General features: G+C 40.4%; 3 protein-coding genes across 3 annotated transcripts in view; all 3 read left to right on the top strand.

The window, feature by feature from the left end:
• strada (STE20 related adaptor alpha) overlaps window positions 1-23842 on the top strand; it is a 273305-nt gene that overhangs the window by 34880 nt on the left and 214583 nt on the right. The window lies entirely within an intron of this gene.
• On the top strand, window positions 845-14014 carry fam117aa (family with sequence similarity 117 member Aa). The gene is given in 9 exon segments (XM_022195453.2): window positions 845-1305; window positions 3724-3869; window positions 8561-8656; window positions 8802-8915; window positions 9201-9317; window positions 11008-11233; window positions 11343-11517; window positions 12710-12894; window positions 12897-14014. Coding segments are annotated over 9 exon segments (1323 nt in total). The 5' UTR covers window positions 845-1085; the 3' UTR covers window positions 12941-14014.
• slc35b1 (solute carrier family 35 member B1) lies at window positions 15341-23773 on the top strand. Its single transcript, XM_022195466.2, has 9 exons — window positions 15341-15903; window positions 17508-17599; window positions 17764-17894; window positions 17980-18010; window positions 19167-19327; window positions 19420-19546; window positions 21474-21580; window positions 21718-21871; window positions 23123-23773. Exons 1-9 carry the CDS (start codon window positions 15779-15781, stop codon window positions 23173-23175), a joined length of 981 nt encoding a protein of 326 aa, XP_022051158.1. The 5' UTR covers window positions 15341-15778; the 3' UTR covers window positions 23176-23773.

Below are 23842 nucleotides of genomic sequence, written 5' to 3'. Positions count from 1 at the left end.
TAGCATATTATAGTAAAGTTTAGTCCACTATAGCGTAGCATCGCATAGCATAGTATAGCATATTATAGTAAAGTGTAGTCCACTATAGCATAGCATAGCATAGCATAGCACAGTATAGTATAGCACAGCATAGCATAGCATAGCATAGTATAGCATAACATAATACATGTAATATGTAAGATTAGGTTATATTACATCATCTATCGCTTAATATCATCTGTTATGTTATGTGATATATTATCAATCATTTGTTCATATTTATAAATTTCATATTGGTTGGCACTAACAAATATACACTCTCAGTCTTATTAAATGATGTAAAAGTGTGTTACAGTTTACTACAATAAACCCTGACACAAATTAAAGCTTTTGTACTTTCTCAAGACAAAATATCATTAACAATTATAATGATGATGCATTCAAACAAGGAATATTGTACTGTATGTATTGAAAAGTACATTTTTAAGTGTTATGAACACATATTACATTCAATCTGTGGTTATAAACTAAGCGCACACATTTTGGGGAAACCACATCCATAATTGGATGATATTATTTAGATTTGTTTATTTTATTTTTGTTTTTGAGCAATTCTCTGTCAGTGCAATAACATATATTCTAATATCCTAATAGTGACCTGTAATGGTCCATGAACCACAGTTTGAGACACGACCACACACATACCCACACACACTGGGGGACTCGATGAGGGTTTTCAGGCAGGAGGGGGAAACCTCACCACGGTGGGAGGAACTTGTAGTTTTGGGGGTTTTCCTCAGAGGAGACAGATAGAAGTTAGGACCAATAAAAGCTCAGTAAAGTTGTGAAGCAGCCAACCACAGCAGGCTGCAGGCAATTAGACGCTGCACGGAGAGTTGCACAGGTTGAGCTGTTGTGTTGTCACTTTGCACATAAGAGAAACAAGCTGCAGTATGTGAGTGTGAGCTGCAGCCTGAAGGATCTTCTGCGTTAAACTGCCTCTGCACCTTTTTCCTGGAGCCCGGAGTCCAACTGGGAGCAGCTCAAACCATGGTCAGCATCACAAAAGAGAGCCCGAGGCCCGATCACAGCTCTGGATGAATTGAATGTGCTTAGAGGGAGAAGCAACGAGCGACGAGGAAGAGGAGAAGAAGAAAAGTTTCCAGGAGAAGCGGAGCTCGGCTGCGGGTGTCGGGGGGATGTCGGGCCGCAACGGAGCACTGCCCCGGGGGAGCAGCACCCCCAGCCTGCAGCCCCTCAGAGCCACGGTGCCCTTCCAGCAGCTCCACAGGGGCCCAGCGCTGCTCTGCAGGGAGGTCAAGACGGGTAAATACTGAGAGCAGGAGGAGGCGGGGGCTCCAGCAGGCATTCACCAACATGTGCTGCAGGCTTTAAGTGTGTTTGTGTCACTTTATCTGCCTCAGAAATCACATGAACAACTGTCAGCAGGTTCAGTTTAGGTGGTTGTGAAATGTGGTGGGGTTTAATTCAACTTCTCTCCAGTCATCACACAGGGAGAGCAGAGCCAACGTGTGAAGCTGCAGCTTCTCTTTGTCAGATGTCAGAAATTCAGGTTTTTGGAAAGCTGCTCAGACAAAACCCAGGGTTCTGTGAAAAAAAAGTTTTGGGTCTTTAATAATATTTTTTGACATTGTTATGGACAAAACAGCGGATAAAGTAATCCAGATGTCATTCAGCGCCTATATTAGTTATGCCAAGTTGTCATTTGCAGCTCTAAACTAAATATCAACACTTGGTGATCACACATTCATTGGCTGCCATTTGATGTTCTTACATTTCAGCTCACACACATTGATGGAAGTTACTACACTGGAGCACTTGCACACTGTAATTCAGACATTTTGCATCACAGTTTTAGTTCATTTTGTGGTTGTTTGCCTCACATTTTGGTTGTTTTGAGCCATTTTTGGTGACTCTGTCTTTCTATAATAATTTATGCTTAATGTGAGATGTTTTGCATCATATTTAGGCAATTTTATGTCTTTTTTTAGTATTTTGCATTTCCTTTTGGCTGTTTTATGTCAAATTTTTGCTCTTTCTGGTCTTGTTGCAGTCTTATGTAGTCAATTCTGGTTATTTAAGGCCACATGTTGGCTGTCATGGCTTTTTTGTTGTAGTTTTCATGTAATTAAGATTGTTTTGTGTCACATTTTGGCTGTCTTTTGTCATTTTGTGGTACTTTGCATTTATATTTGTTCGCTTTGTGCCACAATTTGGCCAGTTTTATGTATTTTTGTGGTAGTTCCCAATAATTTTTTTCCCTTTTTCCATCACATCACGTTTGTCTTTTTGTGGCCATTTGCATATAATTCTGGTCTTTGAGCATCTCGTTTTGATTGTTATGTCTTTTTATGATGATTTTTAGTTAAATTTGGTTGGTTTGTACTATATTTAGGCTGTTTTAGTTCTTTTTGCATTAGGTGGCTTTTCATATTAGTTATTTTGTCCCACATTATGGGTATTTTATGTGTTTTTGTGTTGGTTTCTATTTACTTTCGGTTGGGTTACATCATGTTTTAGTTGTCTTATGTTTTTATACATCCTTTTGACCATTTTATGTGTTTTTATGTTAGTTTGCCTTAGATTTTGGTCAATTTTTCTTACAACTTGCAATCGTTTGCATTTAATTTTGGTTGTCTTGTGCCAGGTTTTTAATTTTTTAGGTCCTTTTGTGGTAGCTTTCATTTAATTTTAGTTGTTTTGCACCACTTTTTGGCTGTTTTATTTCTTTTCCTGGTAGTTTATGTTTCATTCCACTTATTTAATGTCACATTTTGACTAGTTTATAAATGCAGAGCCACAGTTTGATTGAATTCAAAGAAAAAGGCCATGGTTCTAAACTGAAGGATGTAAATGATGATTCTTCCCATTGTCCATTAGTTGTTTGGTCTATAAAACACCAGAAAATGGTGAAAAATGTTTATCGGTGTTTTCCAAACCACAACCCAAAGATATTCAGTTTACTGTCATGGTGGAGGAAAGAAACCAGAAACATTCACTTTTAAGAAGCTGGAATCTCACTTAGAACTTTATCAAGACAGTTCAGTTGATAATTTAAGTTGACAACTTGTCGATCAGCTCTAGAATGAACTGCATCCCTCTGCTCTCTCTCCACTGTCCTTTCTACACTCTCCTCGCAGCTCACTATGAGAAAGTTAAGTCAACAACGAAGCCTGCTAACCCTGAAACATAAAACTGTTCTCATAATGTTATTTGGACACTCTGCTGCCCCTTTGCACTCTGACCTGCCGGATTTCTGCTGCGTGCTTCACACTAACACAGCAGCGGCTTTAAAGGCCTCTTTGTTCCACTCGGAGCGCTCCTTCTTCAACTGTATCCATCGACATCTGCATGTTATTTATGTGTCCTGCAACTTGGGCTGAAGACAACGCGCCGCCGCTGAGCTTAAGGGTTGGGCGGTAAATAAACCTAAGTAGCCCGTGGAGCGCGTTGCCAGCATTGCATAGCTGCATGGCTTTGCTCCAGGTCAGAGGCTCGGTCCACACCTGCCAGAGACGCAACGAGCTGCCAACACACAGCCTTGAAGCAATGCTGTGAACACTGGTGATAAAATACAGTCAAGCCTCTTAGGCAGACTTATTTACACATGTGTGCAGTGTTACTAGAGGCTAAACGGGAGCACACAGGCAGGAGGAAACGGTTTTGACATGTACTGTATGACTCAATCCTCACACTGACTTTTATTTGTGTTCCCACAAACAGCAGACAGAACCACAGCTCGACCTCCAAAACCCACCATCCGCCGAACCCTTTCTCTGGACGCCATCGTGGCTCCCTACCTGCAGGGGCAGTGGCCCAAAGAGGCCGAGAGCACGACGGTTACCTGTGTGAACGACAAGGCCACTCAGGTGAGTATTAAGACATCAGTACACTGGTAAATCAGTTGGTGTAATAACAGTAATTAACAGAAACCAAGATAAATGCCAGTGTTTCTGCTGCTGCTGCTGCTGCTAGAACACATTTCCCATAAAACCTGTTGCTTCACGTTCCAGGACAGAAACAACACAAAGCAGATAAGACAGGTTAGATTCCAAATGTTACGATTTCTACAGAGGACCAGATATCTGATGCTGGCTCTGCAGGTGTCTGGTGGTTCCAGTTCGACGCGGCGGGTGGAAGGCAGCCAACTGGAAATAGTCGTTTTTGTTCTTCTTTAAACTGCGCTGCTTCCCCCCCGCCGCCACCGTATATCTGCGCCTAACTAGTGCACAAAGCCCGGAGTAACATCACCAAGCTCCGCGGCTTCGCTCCTGACACAGTTTAAACCCGAACGAACCCCCTTCTCCTCCATTGTGAGGAGCAGACCCCTCCTGACCTCATTATACAGACACCCCATCCCCCAGCACTCCTCAACCACACATGAAGCAGCAGCACATCCTCCTGCCATAGTTCCTCTGCTTTATGTCACATGATATAACCGGTGGTTCGCTTATTCAAACCTAATGCTGAGATGTGGATTTTTATTTCTACCATCAATTTTGGCAACTGTTTAACCCTCGAGTCGTCCTGGGGGTCAAAATTGACCTGTTCTAGTTTGAAAATGTGGAGAAAAAAATATTTTCACAGTGAAACCTCTGATGTCCACATGTTCAACATTTTTGGGAAGTCTTTGAACATTTTTTGGTGGGGAAAAAAAGAAATAATAATTAATTAAAAATGTTTCTTAAGAACATTCACAATTAACCAAAACCTAGCGAATTTGTTTTTGAATGTTCTTAAAGAAAATTGAAGTTTTACTGATATATATGTGATCACTTTAGATATTTTTTAGGATTTTTGGGGAAAATTTTTACTTATTTGTTGAAAATATTTACAAGAATTTTCTTGCCAAATTTGAGGGATTTTTTTTTTTTAAAAACTAACTTTTAAGGAATTATTGGAATTTTCTTCCTGAAGGTTTTGCAAATTTTCAGAAATTTGGGGTTTTTTTGCTGACTTTTTGGATTTTTTTTCAGACAAAGAAACAATATATTTTGGTGCCTGTAAATGAGGACAACAGGAGGATTAAGGCATTTAACTCATTGTAATCTACAGTCATGCTTCTGGCTATCTGAGGCAGCACATAGTTATTCTGTCTCAAATTATCAGAGCCTTCTGCTTGACGGTCTCTGATTTTATCGAAACTTTATCATCATAAACTGTAGATATTTAAAATTATACCTGAGAAACGTTAGACTGATACATCAAGCACTTTTCAAGATATACTTTAAAATTGCTAGTTGACACGCTTTCACACAGCGTGCTTTTTTTGTACATTGAAATGCTCGAACCACAATATCAATCAGTAATCTCTTAGCCTGAGGAAAAGGATTTTGAATGCCCGTGAACTCAAGTTCAGCATTCACGGTGTAATAGATTTAAAGCACATGATGGAGTTTCACCACGAGACACCATCAGAAGGATCAGAGGAAGCTGTGAAGACAACGCTGCATTATGCGCTCGCTAAATCACAGCCAATGATTTTGGTGTTGAAATTGATAAATTTTTCACCCTTAATGTAGACAGGATTGTGTGTCTTTGCTTCCTTTCATGTATAAACAATCAGCTTTGCTGTTCTACTGACTAACAGACTGACATTCACCATCAGTTTGGCAGATTGGCATGAAAACATGGCACAGCTGGGAGCCCATTGACATCTCTTTAGATTTTGAAGATTCTTGGAAAAATGCTGTGAAAATGAAATCCTAAGAAGGACATGAATGTCTGCACCAACTTTAATGAGCCATCCTTTGAATATTTTTTTTAAAATTCATTTCACCCAAATGTATGGAGCTCCTCTGGTGACATGGTAAAAAAAATAAATATATTGTGGCCACAATATAGCTATAACGTGTACACGAAATACTGTACACAGATTATTGCAGGTTGTAGAGACGGTGCGCTCGATTTGCTTACCCAGCTGTCCAGGAATGATATTAATAGTATGAGTTAGTATTTCGTTATGGCTATATTGTGGCCACATTTATTTATTTTTTTTAACGATGTCACCAGAGGGGCTCCATACAATTGTCATTGTTGCACTAAAGGAAACGTCAGAAGATCACTAAAATTAGTTGAATTCACCCTCAGGGTTTCATGGATGTCTGTAACAAAATCTCCTGTAATCCAATAGTTGTTGAGATATTTCAAGTCTTTCAGGTTTATTCACGTTGCCATCAGTGCACTTTAAAAACTGTTATTTTTAACTGTAAGTTTTTAAACAATTAATGGTTATTTTAGAGATTTTTAATGTTTAATTAAATTACAGATGCATCCATCCATTCTCTATATACCGCTTTATCCTCATTAGGGTCGCGGGGGTGCTGGAGTCTATCCCAGCTGACTCGGGTGAAGGCAGGGGACACCCTGGACAGGTCGCCAGTCTGTCGCAGGGCTACATATACAGACAAACAATCACACTCACATTCACACCTACAGGCAATTTAGAGTTATCAATTAACCTCAGCATGTTTTTGGACTGTGGGAGGAAGCTGGAGTACCCGGTGACCCGGTGAAAACCCACGCATGCACAGGGAGAACATGCAAACTCCATGCAGAAAGATCCCGGGAAAGCCGAGACGCAAACCACTGATCTTCTCGCTGCTAGGTGAACTTGCCAACCACTACTCCACTGTGCAGCCCTAAATTACAGATGATATCCAGAAAAATTACCAGAACTAAGTAATAATTTACACGCTAATCATTAAAACAGGCCAAAACTATAAATAATGCAGACATCAAAAACTGTGTTTATGTCGTATTTTTGGGCTGTATTTACATAAATGATAATTTCTTCTTATATAGTATTAGACTGTAAAATTTCACCATATTTACTTCATTTAAAATGAGAAAAAAAAGAGTGTTCCTTTACAGATTTTTGCTTTATTTGAAAGAAAAATGATGCATATTAAAAATAGCAATTCTTAAAATTTTTATATAACACATGTTTTGTTAAATTCATTCAAATAAAACCACAGAAAAAAAAAAGTATTGATTTAATTTCTTAATTTACATGTTGGCTTTTAAAAACCCAGAAAAAAACTGCACTTAATAGTAGTAACAGTAACTTGTTCTTAAACAATATGTGAGCATAAAATGACTGTTTTTTCTTTTTCTCAAGTAAAATACTAAAATATAATTATTTTTTTATATATATCTTTGATGTTATGTATTGTATTTCCTGCTACTTTCACAGTTTGTAGAGTTTCTGAACATTATATTTTCCCCCTTTATCATTTTTTCTGGAGTCATTGCTGCCGCTTTTTTCTTTTTCTTTTTTTTTACAGTGTGGAGCCAGCCTGCTAATGTAGCAAAAAAAAAAAAAAAGCCACAATTTTAAAATGTCCTAATTATGGTTTTATATGAAGGTAAATTGAATAGTTTGGACTTTGCAACAGCAAAACCAGTATTGTACAGATTTGACCTTGGGTGTGGGTAAAATTATTAGTTTCTTTTTGGATATTCTAGACTGCTAAAAGCAGTGAAATAACTGAAATAGTAGCTAACATATTCTGAGTTCTTGTGAGCCAGAATTAAGCTCACATTAATGAGCCATCCAAGCTGGAAACATTAGCCAAGCAGAGCTCTGCTACCTTTGAGTCTTTTTATAGGTTTGTGTCTCATGATGTCCTGTTCATGTTTTGGGGAGGGTGGGATCGCCAGTGTTGGATGATGAGGGGGGGTTGGTAGCTGAAACTCTACACCGATGACACTGTACGACTGACTCATGCCGCATTCTGACTTATTTAGCCGGACGAAGGGCTGCCTATGAGGCGGCCGAACAGACCGTGATGTTGGTGTTTTCCTGCAGGTTGTGAGTTTTCTGAGAAACCCAAAGAGCAGGTTGAGTTTCTAGAACGGAAGGATCCCGATGTGATGATGCTGCTGTGATGATTCAATGTATGGTTAACTGAGGCCAGCCTATGAACGGAACGGACACCGGTGACTGGATCAGGTTGTTTGCAAGCGTGTGAAGCAGTTGAGCGCAGAGGCACCAGCTTTAGAGCATCTGATCCTGTTGGTTTCACCCAGCGATGATGAATGACCAGTCAGCTTCCCAGAGCCAAGAGATCAACCAGGCTCCGGCTGGAAGGAGATCAAGAGTCAATGTGAAGAAATCGGTACGGATATACGAGTGAAAGTAAGCTGTTCTGGAGCTACACAAGAAGAAGTAGTGCAACAAAAACTCTCCTTGTTGGTTGTTTTTTTTCCTCCACTGACTTTGTGAATAACAGAGTCACTGAGCTGTTGAATGCTGATAGCTGCTCTGCATTTATAGGCTTCACAATGATGTGGTTTGAATGTTTTCTTGTGCGTGTGGAAGTGAGGCTGTTTTGCAGCTCTGGGTGGTTTTCTTGTCGCCTTCCTCTGTACAGCTGTTGAGGCAGGTGTGTGTAGCAGCTGTGTCTTACTCTCACACTGTAGTGAACATTTGCTGGTTTAGCAGAAAGTATCTCCAAAAGGTCAATACTGCTGACAGCCAGAACTGCTGCCAAAAAGAGTTTGATGGACGAAACACTGGACTTCTTGCTCACCACAATGTGATGTGTTTTTCTTAAAGACTCCCAGTTCATGGGCTGAGGAGACCCGAGGGAGGAGGAGTGTTGGCGGACACAAGCGCTCGGCATCGTGGGGCAGCGCTGAACACCTGAGGGAGGCGAGTACAACACAGCAGATCATTAATCAGTTCTTTACTCCAGCAGCCTCCCATTGATAGCATGAGACATTAACGGCCCCCGAGGGCAAAGCGAGTAACCTTCCCCCTTCACAATGAATGATTCTCCCCTCCACTCTGCCCTCAGGTGGCCAAGCTGAGGCACCAGTTGCAGAAACGCTCCCGTCACGCCCCTCCGTCGGCAGGATCCGAGCAGCCCCACCACCCCCTGCCGGCAGGTCACGCAGCCGGCATCACTCAGGTACACTGCTACTCTTTTTTTCCTGTCAGGATGTGGAAGTTAGAGACAAGTTTTCCCCACTGCTGCCAACTGTCTCACAGGCAGACTGGGACCAACTTAGTAACAGGGATATAAAAAAACTCAGATTCTTTTCTTAGGACACGCTGTCATCAAGCCTCCTGTGCTACTGCCAAAGACACCAGCATGTCATACTGTACAATCCAAACACATGCAATATAGAACCGGACACCAAAGCACAATTTTGCAGCTTCTAACTGTGCCTGGTTTTGACCTGCTCGTCCTCAGACGATGCCCCCGATGCCACTAAACAGACTTGTTCCACGGCTGCGACGGAGCGTTGAAGGTCTGAACCTGGAGCTGGAGGAGGTGTTTGTGTCGGAGAAACAAGACGATCAGCACGAGGTTAGATCACTGGATTGTGCTTAAAACTGCAGAGACTAGAACAATCAGTATGGGACACTTTTACGTAGAACTTCTTCCCCTTTAAAGATCTGATATTGGTCTCAGATCACATCAAAACTGTCAGGCGCCAAGATTGCTCAACTGGTTGAGCAAGCAACCCATGAACGCAGCGGCCTGGGTCCGTTATTATTATCTTTATCTTTTTACTTACTATTGTATTTGTACTTGCACCAAGAGCACCAGAGAAAATTCCTTGTAAGTGTAAAAACCTACTTGGCAATAAAACTGATTCTGACCTGGGTTAGATTCCCGCTCATGGCCCTTTACTGCATGTCTTCCCCCCATTCTTCTCCCTGCTTTCCTGTCTGCCTCTTGACAGTGCCTATTAAATAAAAGCCAACAAAAGGCCAAAAAAATAACTTCAAAAAAAATGCTCAAGAATGTGTCAGTCTAGTTATTCCTGAGATGTGTCGAACACATTAGACGGATGTAGCACAGGATATCTGGAGAATTTAGAACTTCCCACTGTGTTTGGGCTCCATTGATGAAAAGCAAGTACAAATCAAAGCATCTCCAAAGTCCAGCAAAGACCATTTCAATTACAGCTCAGTTAATAATAAATTTTAGAGGTGTGGATCGCTGAGAATCTTGTAGATTCTTTTCTCAAACCAAACACTTGTTTTGAGCCCTAGTTGTTTTCCAGGCACTTGTTGTGTGGACAGTCCACATGGTGACAAATTTTAGGCTGTTGGACCCTTGCGAAATTTGGTGGATAACAAATTTACTTTGAGTGTATGGATGCATCCTTTCTTTGGGGAATTCTTCATAATTCAAAGCAAACTTGGAGAGCTATAAACAGGGTCGTCCCACCCCCGAAAAAATGTACACAAACCAGAGACGGATGGTGTGGAAGAAATCCACCAGGGAGTTCAGCTGTCAGTACCAGCATCTGGCTGCTCGGGTTAGGGCTAGCTTCAACAATGTAACATTCATCTATCATGTCCCACAAATTCTGACCTAATGTCACAGACTGTAGATTAAACATGGATGCAGCCTTCAGGTCTGAAAAGTGAAGCCGAAATGGAAGGGCCTCATACCCGTATTCTTTCTAACAGCCAGCAGGGGGCGACTCCTCTGGTTGCATAAAGAAGTCAGTTTGCATAGAAGTCTATTAGAAATTACCTTACTTCTCACTTGATTTGTTACCTCAATAAACATTTTTTAACAACCTTATGGTGGTTTTAAGCCTCCTTCAATACAGCATGATAGTCATTCTGTCAATTATGGTCCCATTTAGAGTAAAATAGACGATACAGTGGGGTGTGTTTTTATGGTGTTCCTACCCTGTGATTAAAAAGTCATGACAGTATAGACCTGCAGAGTTTCCACTCCTTAGTCATTAGATCCAACCAAGACATCCGTGACCAAATTCCAAACTCCGGCTTCAAAATGACAGTCCTTCAACTAATGGGTAACGTCTCGCAAAATAAAAAAAATTGTCTCCACGGTAACTGGGCCAGCTGCGAACAAATGGATTACTGTTTTGATACCGGCTTGAAAACCTTTGTATGATGAGCTCCTTATCATGAAACAATTTTCTTATAATCACATTCAAGTGACATTTAATAAAATCTACACTTACTGTCACCTTTTTAATTGTAAAACTGTTGTTTTCTCCTAACTATTCCAGATTCTGGATATCCCAGACGGCCACAGGGCTCCTGTTCCTGCCCAGAGATGTAGCAGCGGTTCCCAGAGTGAACCTTCACCGGGGCCCCTAGATCCGTCCCTCCTCTCTCCATCTCAGTCTCCTTGTCCTCTCGACCCGTCGCTTCTGTCGCCTTCAAGTTCCCCTTTACCACTGAATCCATCACTGTTGTCTCCATCACAGTCTCCCTGTGCCATGGGAGAGCCAGGTTAGACAGCTTTTTGTGGTCTTCTCTTAAACTGATTTATCTTTGGATAGTCAGAGATTTGTTGAAGTTCTGGCATCATTACGAAAAGTATATTTGTCTGTCTTTGCAGAGCCTGTGGACTGTGAGACTTTGTGTACGTCTCCATCAACGCTGCTTCCTTCATTTGCACTGGATCCTCCTCTGCTGCAGAGCTGCTCGTCTTCGCCTCGACCCAGCAAAACCTACTCGTTCCAGCGAGAACCGCCAGAAGGCTGCGAGCGGGTTCGAGTATGTGAGGAGGCAATGTAAGTACCAGTTCTTAGTTATTATGTTGACAAAAATGGCGTGCATGCATTGTTTCTAGTCAATATGACCTGCATAATATGAGGATAATCTGCTGTGTGCCATTACATTTTTAATATTCTGAGGACAATACCACTTATAATAAATAAACAAATTTATTGGCTATACAGTTGTTGTCTTTTTGGTACAAGAAAACAAGATATGACTACACCTCTACATCAAGATCAGACCAATCCAAATGTCACGCAATTCTTAAACTTTGGGGAAAAAGATTCTGACTATACCATGTACATGATGTTGTAACTGCTACACATGGATCTACAGTCCATTTTGAACTTCAGGTTTTCTGGCTTAAGTACGAATTGTGATTGACATTAAACCCCAAGCAGTTATTTGCCCCCAAAACCTGTTGGTGTCAGCTTGAAAACGGACAGATTTTCAACTTTCTCACGGTTCTTAAACTTATTATCTGTGCCGTGTTGTTCTTGAGGAAAACATATTAGCTTTAACTAGATTCTGGAAAAAAAAATTAAAATCCTGTGCTCTTCAACACAAGCTATTAGTGACTAGCTGCAACCACGAATCATCTGCCAAACATTTAGGTACTTTTCAGCTGACCTACATTAACTGTGCAGCCCTTCAGCTGATGCTGGGTTTGTTTTTTGCAACCAAATCTTCTTTTTCTGAGTTTGTTGCTTCTTTTGCTGTGAACATGTGGACCGTGCATGTCAACAAACTCTGGTGTCTAGTGAATGACAGTTTAAAAAGAACTTAGTGTATCCAGAAAATCTAAAATCAAAGGGAATTATACTCTATAACACAGACTTCTCTTGTAGGTTAGTATCTAATACGAGATTGTGCAATGTCCTTTTTGTGTCAAGCAAAAAAAAAAAAAAAGTTGCCTTACTTCTCTTTGAGGTGACTTTTGCATGTGTCACAATAGTCTATGTTGACACCACATGTTGTGCAGTACTTCTCCACACCTTTCATTTATTCACGTGATGGCTTTTTTTTTTTGCAATATTTTGACGTTTTACCGACAAAATTATTACTTACAGTTGTTGAAAATGGCTGTGGAAGCCTGAGTTGCTGTTATGTTGTGACGAATGTGCAAAGCTACATACTAAACTGTGACTTTTAGGGCCTTGATGATGCAGTATCCATGATTTTTTTTTTTTATCTGTTTGTCTTCAGGTCTGCCTGTCAGGACGAACCTCTCCTCCAGCCTTCCTGCCCCGACCCCAATAAAGTCAACTTCACCTCCCACGGAGGCTCCGCTTTCTGCCCCGTCAGCCTCTTGAAGCCCCTGCTGCCCTCCATGGACCTCTTGTTCCGCGGCCTGTCGGTGTCTCCGGTCACCGGCTGCTCCGGTCAGGCTTCTCCCACCAGACACCTGGGCATGCAGTAGGTGGACCTCAGGACTAAAACACGTTACACTGCCAGGACCTGCAGAATCCGGATGTGTTTTTCCGGCAGCGTGAGAATGGATAGCTGAGCTCATCACCGCTGTGACGTGTCATGAACTAACACAGACTTTGTGGCTGCAAGAATTCATTCTACTTTAGAATAACTGTGGCCTAAAACCTGGCTAGTTGGTTGTTTCCAGTCGTGGGAGGCTTTTAAATCTGCTGATATTTTCCCCATCAGCATTTACATTTGCCCCAGGGTTCCCCCACATGAGGGATGGATGATTGGACTGCAGGACTTCAGCTGGAAAATGCTGGAAAAGATTCACACGTGCCAGAGTTCTTTCTGATCATACTGTTTTAGTTATGTGTCAGTCTTTCAGGGATGTTTTCATTCTTAGTGAATTCAGTCAAAAAGCCAAGCACTTAGAACACACAAGTATTACTTCCTGACTATCCCTAAATGTTGATTAATATGCTAGTAGAGCATTGTTACATTTAGATACACATTTGAGAGGTTTAATTGATGAAGCATTTGTTGGGTTTGTTCTTTAAATTTGCTATAAAACACCTGTTGATTGAAGAGGAATATTTTTGGCCTGTAGTTTCCGTTGGCCTCCTTTTTCTACAGATGTGTTTCTATGTAGGAAGATCTATATTTTTGTATCTTTGTAAGGAGTTATGAAGCCGAAATGTCTTTCTGTTTTTTGCAGGAATGGACTTTTTTTAGTAGCTTTACTAGCCTACAGCAGGCGTTGTTACAACCAAACTGCTTTTGGACTGGGTCTCTCAATCTGAGCCTTATTTTGGACCCTGTGGTTCTGACCACAAAGTGTTAAAGAAGAGGCTGATTCCACTTGTTTGATTCAAATGCATAAAACACTGTCTTTGTCAACATGTTCCTATGCAACACTGATTAAAAAAACTTCACCTTCATGAAAACATTGAGCAGATGCAAATGAAAAATATGTGATATTTGTCAGCCCTGCTCTCTCATGTGATTATTTCACCCTCTTCTTATTTTTAGAGCGATAACAGTTGAAAATGTTTAGTATGCCGTTGTGAAATAAATAAAATAACCATGTTTTGCAGGGCGTCCACATGCCTTCCATAATAATTATCATTCCTGTGGTTCCTTGTTGTTGTGTCTGCCTTGGACACGTGGATTTGTGGTTTTTAAACCTAAGAACCGCCTCCTTCACCCAAATCTGCTTTGTGATTGGCTGCAGTGGCTCTACATCGCCTTACATGGACCAATCAAATTAATCCACATCCCAGGACGACAAAAAGGCACGCGACGTTTTTCAGGAAGGACCGCCGTATTTTTGAAATAGTTGTCTTTACATTTGCCAGCCGAGAAATCTTCAGAGTTTAACCATCACACTGCACCACTTTGATGTTATGTCGGATTAAAAGGAATTTAATATGTGAGACAAAACTGAACTATTATACAAAAAACAGATTTATTAACTACATAATTTTATTTTCAAAGGTATTTTAATGCATGATGAGAGTGTCACATAAATAGATGAAAAAAACAGACATACAAAAAGTAAAAAAACTAAAACAAAACAAAATAAAAATAGATCTGGGTGAGTTTGTGTTCTTCTTACTTTTACTTTTTTTCTTTAAAAAACAGACATTTATCACCAATTAATATAAGCCTACCATTCTTTCTTTTGTGAAACAACAAAAAATTCAAAAGAACAGCAAACCAACCAAACAAACAAACATGACATTAAAAAACATTCATCTTATTTTTGTCACATGAAATGTTTTGGGGATATTTTTTAAAAAATATATAATTTTTGTAAAAGCAAGCAAGCAAAAAAAAAAAAAAAAACGAGACTGAGGGCAACAATTATTTTGTATTATCCTTATATTTATTCAGATAAAACAAACAAGCAAAAACCTGCCCCAGACTTTTAAAAAATATTATTCTTACCTTTGTAAAAACTAAAAAATAAATAAAAATACAAAAATTATCTAATAAAAAATAGGGATTGAAATCTGAATCTGTTTTATTTTTTGTATCTATATTATGGATTTAATTTTATCTATCTTTTTCTATAAAAAATGTAGTACTATTGTAAAGGAAAAGAAGGAAAAAGACAGTATTTGTCTTTTAAATAAATAAACAGAGCTCAACAGCCCTAATTTTCAATAAATAAATAAACAGATATCTTAGGAACTGAAAACAACTACCCTGAAAAAGCGAAGGAAAGAGTGAAAAAAGAAGAAAAGAGAAGCAAACGTTTGTGATTATAGCTGTCCAGGCCTTATTCAAGACTATAAATATTTGTTCATTTAGTACTGTTTTTCTGACTGGTAAAATTACACTATTAACACCATTATGTTTTGAAAACCAGGATTAGTTCAGTAATAAATTAAATCTAAAGCTTCAGGCTGGGCTGTGGACACCTATGGGGTCCTTGTATAAAACAGTTTTCCTGACGCGACGTCTTTTCCCTGTAAATGCAAATTTTGATTTCTTAATGAAAACCTCTTCAGCTCTCACCCGAAGGAGCTCCTTTACGGGATGCTTTTGACTCCGCAGGTGTCCTGGAGGTGATATCTGTAATTAAGACTGGACCAAATTAAAAATAATGACCTGACATTTACCTGTCTGAGCGGCTCCGGACGGTTCGAGACTCCGTTAGCAGGCTTCGGTAAATAACAGACACTTCAGGAGGATTTGGAGGTAAATCTGCAGCTGGTTCAATCCTCAGCTCAACGGGAAAACTCGAGCGCCATCTTCGGGCTCGTCTCATCGGCTATAGTGGAGCGAGACGTCGGTGCGAGAGGCGCCGGGAGCGGAGCGGTGTCGGTTAACATACCGGGGCTGCTGGACGACGGGATGGCTGCGGGGAAGGGAGTCGGGAAGCCCGCCTCGATTTGGGACAATATGCGGATACGGTTCATCGTTTGTTTCTTGGGAGTCTTCGTGTGTTACTTTTATTACGGGATATTGCAAGAGACGATGTAAGTGGGAGCTAGCCGCCGTTTAAACTGTGATTCTATCATGTACCAAAGTTCATTCAGAAATCTGCTAATTTCCACCGAACTTGCTAATGGTATGTTCAGGAAGCAGCTCGTTAAATCCTCTGTCAATAACTGTATACTTTAACTGTTCATGAACCAGCTTTTTAAACTCGCATACACACATATGTACCGAAGTCTATTAAAAATGTGCTAAATTAAATTGAGCATGCTAATAAAATATTTACGAAGCACCTGAATAAACTCACTTACTGATACCTTTAGCAAACGTCATTAAAAAATCCGCCAATTGAAAGCTTCTCTTTAAGTCGACAGCTCCCAAAACAGCGTAGTAAACTTCTGTACAGATGCCTCTACCAATCTCAATTCAGAAATCTGCCAATTTAATTATGACATGCTCATGAAATAGCTCGGTAAACTCTCATACAGATATCTGCACCAAACTCCATTCAAAAATCGGCCTCTTTAAAGTAGAAATGCTAATCGGCAGTTTATTGAGCAGCTACGTGTTAATTTGTTATAGCTATACGTTGTGCAACTTCTAGACACAGTTTGACACTTGAAACTACTCGTTATGCAACCTCATGTGAAGTTTACACCGTTGACACTACCAGAATAACAGTGACTTTATTATATTTAAATTGTCAGATTTTTGAATGGAGTCTGACATTTGTCTTTGTCGTCCTTTGAGAGCTGAAAGATGTTTGGGGAAAACTTTGTGATTTTTTTTTTGTTTGTTTTTTAAATTCAAGATTGAGCTCATTTTATCACAATATCGAATTTTTATGACACATTAAGGCGTGGAATACCATGAAAATGTGACAGAAATGAGTAGGAATTCATAAAACTATTGACACCACAGTTTAAACCTCTCCTTAATTGCAACCTTTGTGATTTGCTAATTGCAGTCTTCCTAATTGTGATTTCAAATCAATCAACTGTGCAGCCAGGTTCAAATGAAAAAATCCAAATTCTCAGCCCTGATAATGTGAAACAGATAGTGTGTTACTTTCTCTCCTACATCGGTTCATATTTTTGTAATGTGCCTACAACAAACAAAATCTTTTATTACATGTAACTACCAGACTATGCAGTCATAATTGCCATTTGTAGTTCTCTAGAAAGTGTGGGTAAAGCAAAGGGAGCTCTGGCTTTGTTGCATGTCACGCCAAGGCTTGACACACATGGTATGTCAGTCACTAAAGGGGACAGGGATCATATCTGGTTTCAGAATGCTGATTGGTGTCTGGTGAAGAAGCATTTTTGCGAACCTGAACTTCAATTACTTATTTTATTCCTTTTTTTAGTAAGAGTTCTTGATAACAACTGCAATCTGACACCAACAGGGAAGGAAACAAGCAAGGCAGCTGCTACAAAAGCGTCTTTGTCAGCCTCTCCACTCCACCACTCTGTGACCCAGTTGTAATTTAATGCATTCAGGACTTATGAGTGGCTTTTCACAGCTCGGAGACTCATGAATGCACTCCGCTCTGTAACCTTTCTACCCGTGCTCTGGTCAAGGAGGTCTGGTTTCACATTCATTGTCTGTCTCGTTCAACACTCTGCCGTCTCTCTGACTTTTTCAGCACTCGAGGTGATTATGGTCAGGAGAAGTTCAAATTCGCCCGGACGTTGGTCCTCATCCAGTGCATCATCAGTGCGATATTTTCTAAGATCTGTGAGTATGTGCTGAGCAGAAGACACCCAAAGAGTTGAAATACTTCAACACCTCCAGAAAGTCATGATTGAGTGTCTTACATTTAAACTTATCAGCCTTATAATATAGATTCTCTAAAATGATGCCGTCTTGATGCGCTTTGAAACGTTCTGCTTTCTAATCAGTGATCCAGTTTTTCGAGGGCTCCAAGCCGGATCACACCAAGAGCTGGCTCTATGGCCTGTGTTCCCTCTCTTACCTTGGAGCAATGGTGTCCAGTAACTCTGCCCTTCAGTATGTCAACTACCCCACACAGGTGAGTCCCCCCCCCCCCCTTACATTAAGCAAAGTTAATTGACCACGATAATGCTTCTCCTAAAGCTGTGTTTTTGTTCTGACAGGTGTTGGGGAAATCCTGCAAGCCCATACCAGGTAAATCTGATAATACCTTTTTAATTAGCCTTCTGTTTACTTCCTGCATATCACATCCATATTATGATATTACAAAAGAGGCAATATTATCTCTGGGACTGCACTGAACCAGAGCAGTAATGAATTAAAGTAATAAGACAGATAGTCCTTGCACATTTGTGATGTTAGTTAAAGTATGTAAATGTATTTTTTGGGAGCATCACTAAATGATCTGAGCTCCAGGGCAGAGAGAGAGATTAATTTCTAATATTGTTATCTCTGTGTGATGATCCCACACTTTGGATTTTGTTCTCTACATACGTAATTACTTACCAATAAGAGCATTATGTGTCTGTGACCAATCAAAGCTCTGTCACTTTAGACTGTCCTCGTCGATTAACGTTTGGTCAATTACCAGAGCGCAGTCTCAGTTGTCAAGTTCTTTGCTCATGCACGTAGCTACAAAATCACCTCAATCATTTTATATGGATTCATTATTTCAAAATAGTTATTCAAGTCATCTGGTGAAAATTCCTGTGTATTTTCATATTACATATAGCACAGAAAAGCTAAATATTGCAGTTTAGCACTACTGTGCAGCTCGAGCAGTTATATTCTGTCTGCTACAAAATCTAAAAGCTCCCTGAGATAATAATCAGGTGTTTTCCAGTTCATCCTCTGCTCATTGCAGATATTAAGTCCCATTAATCAGCTGTAGATTAGTAAGTTTGTGATCACCTCTATGTACTTTTGGCACATGTCAAACACCCACATGAATGTCAGGACTGAAGGTTTCCCAGCAGAACGTTGCATTATAACAAGATGATGGATGTTATTCATTTCCCCTGTCGGTGGTCATAATGTTGTGGCTGATCGGTGTATATGTCAACAGGCAGTGTGTGTTTAAGGCGTCTCAGCAGTGCTGTCTCATTTTTGACTAACTCGGAAACTGCAGCGTTTTTATCTTTCCATGTAAGCCTTTCTACCACGTGGAGCGTATGTGAGCATATGCAGCGGGTCCGTTATGTTCTGTTTGTACATGAAGGTCATGTCTCGCCTCTCACAGCTCGGTTATCTCTTGTTCCATATGTGTGGCTCTCAGGGTTAAGGGCCTGATGCTGCATTCAGGTTGGTATCGACAAGTGAAAACCATTCATCCTGTTGTTGTCTGTTGCAGTGATGATCCTTGGCGTGACAATACTGAGGAAGAAGTATCCGCTGGCAAAGTACCTGTGTGTGCTGCTGATTGTGAGCGGCGTCGCTTTATTCCTCTACAAACCCAACAAGAGCTCAGCTGTTGCAGATGATCATATTTTTGGCTTTGGAGAAATTCTCCTGGTGAGTTATCCCTTTTGTTGCCATATGTTGCCTGTGGTTACCGTGACTTTTCTGTGACACTCATGTCCTGGCGATGTGTTTTGCTGTCATAGCTGGTCTCTCTGACTTTGGACGGTCTGACCGGCGTGGCCCAGGACCACATGAGGGCTCGTTTCCAGACGGGAGCCAACCACATGATGCTGAACATCAACATGTGGTCGACTCTGGTGCTGGGACTCGGTGAGTCTGTGACGCATGTTGCCAAACTCGCATCTCGCAGAATAGCAGCCAGCAGCGTGGAGGGTTTGGTTCCATTCAAAGCCACATCAGACTGATTCACTGATTTGCTCACCTGCAGCCAGGAAGGAGACACTAATGAGCAGAATCACCTTGGTTTGGTTCAGCGCTGCCAAAGTATCACAGAATGAAACAGAAGCTCTGGTGTAGTTCAAAGTTTTGCAAAGCTTTAATTAAGCCTTTTTTTCATTCATGGTTTCTTGAAACACTGTAGTGTTTATAAATTAAATTAGATTTTTAGTGAATGTTGACATGCTCACCGCTTAACGGTTTATTAAAATCCAACTCAGTCAACACTTACTTCCGTTTTAGCATTAACAGCTGAATTATTACATTGCTGTTTGCAGTTTAGTTTAGCTGTATTCTTAACACTCAGCCAGCAAGTTTAAAGCCAAGTTGTCTTTAAAATATCACCCAAATTGCACCATTCTTCAGAACCAGAAACTGTAAAGACAGAAAAAGATAGTCAGATTTTCAACTATCTGACAGTCCTTAAAGCTTCCAACTCGAAATTTGACCAAATTCAAGCTCAAAATCACTTCATTTTACATGTCTCATTTAAAAATGTACCAAAAATCTACCATTGGCTCGAACCAGATTGCGTCAAAAGCAAAAAATTCTGCACTTCTTAGTGCAAATGTGAAACCATTAATGACTCGGGTGTGAACAACAGTCACGTGACAAAAATTCAGAAACCTTTCAGCTAAACTGCATGCTGTGTTTATGCAGAGCAGTTTGACAAGTATGAAAACACAAAAATGTAAGTTGTAAAATATCTACAATGTATATAATCATATTTTTTTCTAGTATTGGTAACACCTTGGACAAATGCTAGGATTTTTAAAATTTGTGGAGCAACAAAGACAGTCCCCCCCCCCTTTTTTTAATGACATTATAAGTTTGCTGCACTGTACAAAAGACATTGAGACAATAAGTAAAAACGTGACAAGAGGTAAGAAACTCCCAGAAACTGCTTCGGCTTCAGAGGGTTAAAGGTTAAGCCATTATGAGCTGCATAGGTTTGTTTTGTCACACTCGGACTCTGGGATGAATAGGTGCTGTGATGCAGTAGCTAATGGCAATTTTAATGAGTAAAAAGAAAAAGCCCAACAAATCCACTAGCAGCTGCACTGGATGGAGAAAATGTGCCGTTCTCTCGAGGGCCAAGAACTCATTAATTCAGTCAAGGAAAAATATTGAGTGTTATCTTTATAGATAAGGAATCCTGTACCTCAAAGGCCTCAGTTCTGTAAGGAGATTGCTATAATATGCCGAGGAGAAAGGCGCATAAAACAAACGCACTATAATGAGGGCTTTTGTGAGGTTAGGCACTAATGGGCTGTAAGATAAAGATCAAAAGGTCAAAGCCAATATGGGAACTGAGAAACTGTTAATCACTCTTTTAACAAACTAACTAACAGTGTCTGCTGGTGTTTTTATCCTTCCTGAGCATGTGCTTCCCACTTTCATAATCCATATTGGATTTTTAAGAAGCTATTTTGTGCATCGTCAGTTCTAGTTTAAAATACCTTCAGAAGTCTTCAGTTTTTGCTTCAGTGTGTGCACATATGCAGCTACAGTATACTCGTGTTTCCATCACACGCAGCCTGACTTCTGCTTTGAAGTCTGTTATTTCCCAAGATGCAAAGGTATTCTTGTCCCTCCGCTCCCACGAGTCCATCACACCCCCACACCAAGCGTCCTCTAGCTGTTCTTACTCGATTAAACCACTTGGTGGAGCCGCACACTCACAAGATGAACCCACGTCAGGTTTTCTCAGCATGTTAGTGTCAAGGAAAGGCACGGATTAAAATGTGACAGAGATGTGTTTCTGAAATGGCGTTGATGACGTCTTCTTCTCTTCCCTCAGCGGTGTTGTGGACCGGGGAAGTGTGGGAGTTCCTGAGATTTACCGAACGCCACCCGAGCATCCTGTACAACATCCTTCTGTTTGGACTGACCAGTGCTCTGGGCCAGGTGGGTGGGTGGATGGATGGATGGATGGATGGAGGGCTGATGGGGCCTACCTGGAGTGGAAAATGTTCTGTTATGTTTTGAGAGGAAATGCAGTGCTTCATCTTAATCACAATCTTGTTTTCAATCCTTTTTCCCAGACCTTCATCTTCATGACGGTTGTGTACTTCGGGCCTCTGACCTGCTCCATCGTCACCACCACAAGAAAGTTCTTCACCATCCTCGGCTCCGTTATCTTGTTCGGCAACGTCATGAGCACGATGCAGTGGGTCGGCACCATCCTGGTGTTCCTCGGTGAGAGTGTTTTCTAAGGGCCAACATTTTCATTAATGCGATTTATCTCTGCAGAATTGGTGAATGATTAGAATGCTTAAAAATGCTGGCAAAAACATGGTTGAAGACAGGGACGGTTCTGTGAATGTTTGTAAAACAACAGCAAACATTTGGATCCAGCTAGGGACAATTAAGGCTTCCGTCACACAAAGAAAGAAACTCACCATGGACGAAAGAATGAGAACTGAGAATAAAAAGTGCCTTTTTTTTTCAACCAGTTTTGTTAAACTTCTAAACTAATTTCTGAATGTTTCCAACTTTTGCTTATTTTTACTCACTGTGGGCTCATTTATCACCGCAATATAAAGTCCTGCACCTCTATGGGAACAACAGAACCATGCCATAAATCACAAGAAGAAAAATAATTACATTTCACTTCTTTGATTACTTATTTTGCAAAATTTTCCATAACCTGCAATCAACATGTGCAACAATTTTCAAGTCACCACGGGTTTTTACCAGAACTGTCAAAAAAAGGAATTGGGGCTCTACCTTGTATAGATCCTTATGTTTTTACTTTCCTTCCTTAATCCTGTCTGCTACGTGGAAACACAGCTTGCAGTTCAACCCGTTTCAGCCAAATGTTGCCTGAATTTTTGCCACATGACTGTAGGTTGTAGCTGAGTCAGTCGCTGCTTCTCAGTTCTGCCTTGAAATGCAGAATCTTTTTGTTTTAGAGAGAGAAAGGGTTTATTTGGCATGACATGCAGAATAAAGTGATTTTTTTCCCCCTTTGATTTAGTTAAGTTTATCAACCAAACATCACAGATGAGGAGTTCGAGGTCCCTGACAAAGTGCAAAGTCTGATGATTGCCTCTGTTTTTTGTAGTTTCTGATAAATTAATGGTGTAATTGTAACAATCTTTGCCTTTCAAACCTGCTGTATCGCTCTGATCGGGGTCTCATTCACTGACGCATAATAGACATATTTGTTATAAAATGGTAAAAAATAACAGGGAAAAAGCATACTTTTCTGACAAATAGTGTAATGGAGACTAATTGCCTGCATACATGCCATTTGATAATGCTTGCTGTCATCCCTTAAAGGCACATTGTGATCCAGGAAAGACTTTGATCGCGAAAGTGTTTAAATTTGACTCATGCTTATGGCAAAATGTTAAAACTTGTGTCATGTTTCATCGGTTAAATCTGTAGTGTAAAATGTCGGTCTTATCTTTGCTCAACATTCACATCTTTGGTTTCTCCCTTCAGGTCTCGGATTGGATGCCAAATTTGGCAAAGCCCCCAAGAAGACGACACACTAAAACATCTGGAGCCCACTGGAGGAAGCGACCGATAAAGCAGAAACACTATAGCCAGTATCTTATTTTCATCAGGCATACTGTATGTGCTCAAGTACTTAACTGTATTCAAAAGAGAGCCGTCATAGTTTTCAGCTCCAGCTTCTGTTGATTTACTGAAGAGATGTTTTACTTGGGATCAAGTCCTGAATGAAGTGGGATGAGCCATTTACATAAACAACACAATCATGAGCTACGATGCTTTTAGGGAGGAATTTAAACCGACTGAGACGCAGACGGAAAAATTATTGTATTTAGACAAATCCTTATTCTTTCTGAAGCCAGCTCTTTGGATGTATGTTGAACCAAACAAGGCCTAAGAAACACATCTCCAGCATTTCACTCGTGAACTTAACCACCGACTTGTTTACAGATTGATGCTTGAATATGTGTAATTATCACATATGTCGTTCATCTCCTGGAAAACAATTAGCCATGTCATTTATAGCATTTAAACGGTTGTATGTAGCCTGTTGTGTTACGTCCAATCTTTCAATTGAATTGTTTTTACTTTTATTTTCTACCAGTTGAAAATAACTGCAAATAAAGGGAAATTGTTATATTTAATGGTTCCTTTTTTTCCCCACCTACTTCATTAATTCACATCATCTCTAATTGGCTGCAGCGCGAT

This window comes from Acanthochromis polyacanthus, chromosome 21, assembly GCF_021347895.1.
Source record: "Acanthochromis polyacanthus isolate Apoly-LR-REF ecotype Palm Island chromosome 21, KAUST_Apoly_ChrSc, whole genome shotgun sequence".
Taxonomy (NCBI): Eukaryota; Metazoa; Chordata; class Actinopteri; family Pomacentridae; genus Acanthochromis; species Acanthochromis polyacanthus.
This window is presented reverse-complemented; position numbering and strand designations above follow the sequence as displayed.

Excerpts from the sequence above, each read along its gene's own strand:
- slc35b1 (XM_022195466.2), top strand. The coding sequence starts at position 15,779 with ATGGCTGCGGGGAAGGGAGTCGGGAAGCCCGCCTCGATTTGGGACAAT. Across the intron at positions 17,600-17,763 it reads TGCGATATTTTCTAAGATCT|TGATCCAGTTTTTCGAGGGC; the intron begins GTGAGTATGTGC and ends CTTTCTAATCAG. Across the intron at positions 21,581-21,717 it reads TGACCAGTGCTCTGGGCCAG|ACCTTCATCTTCATGACGGT; the intron begins GTGGGTGGGTGG and ends CCTTTTTCCCAG.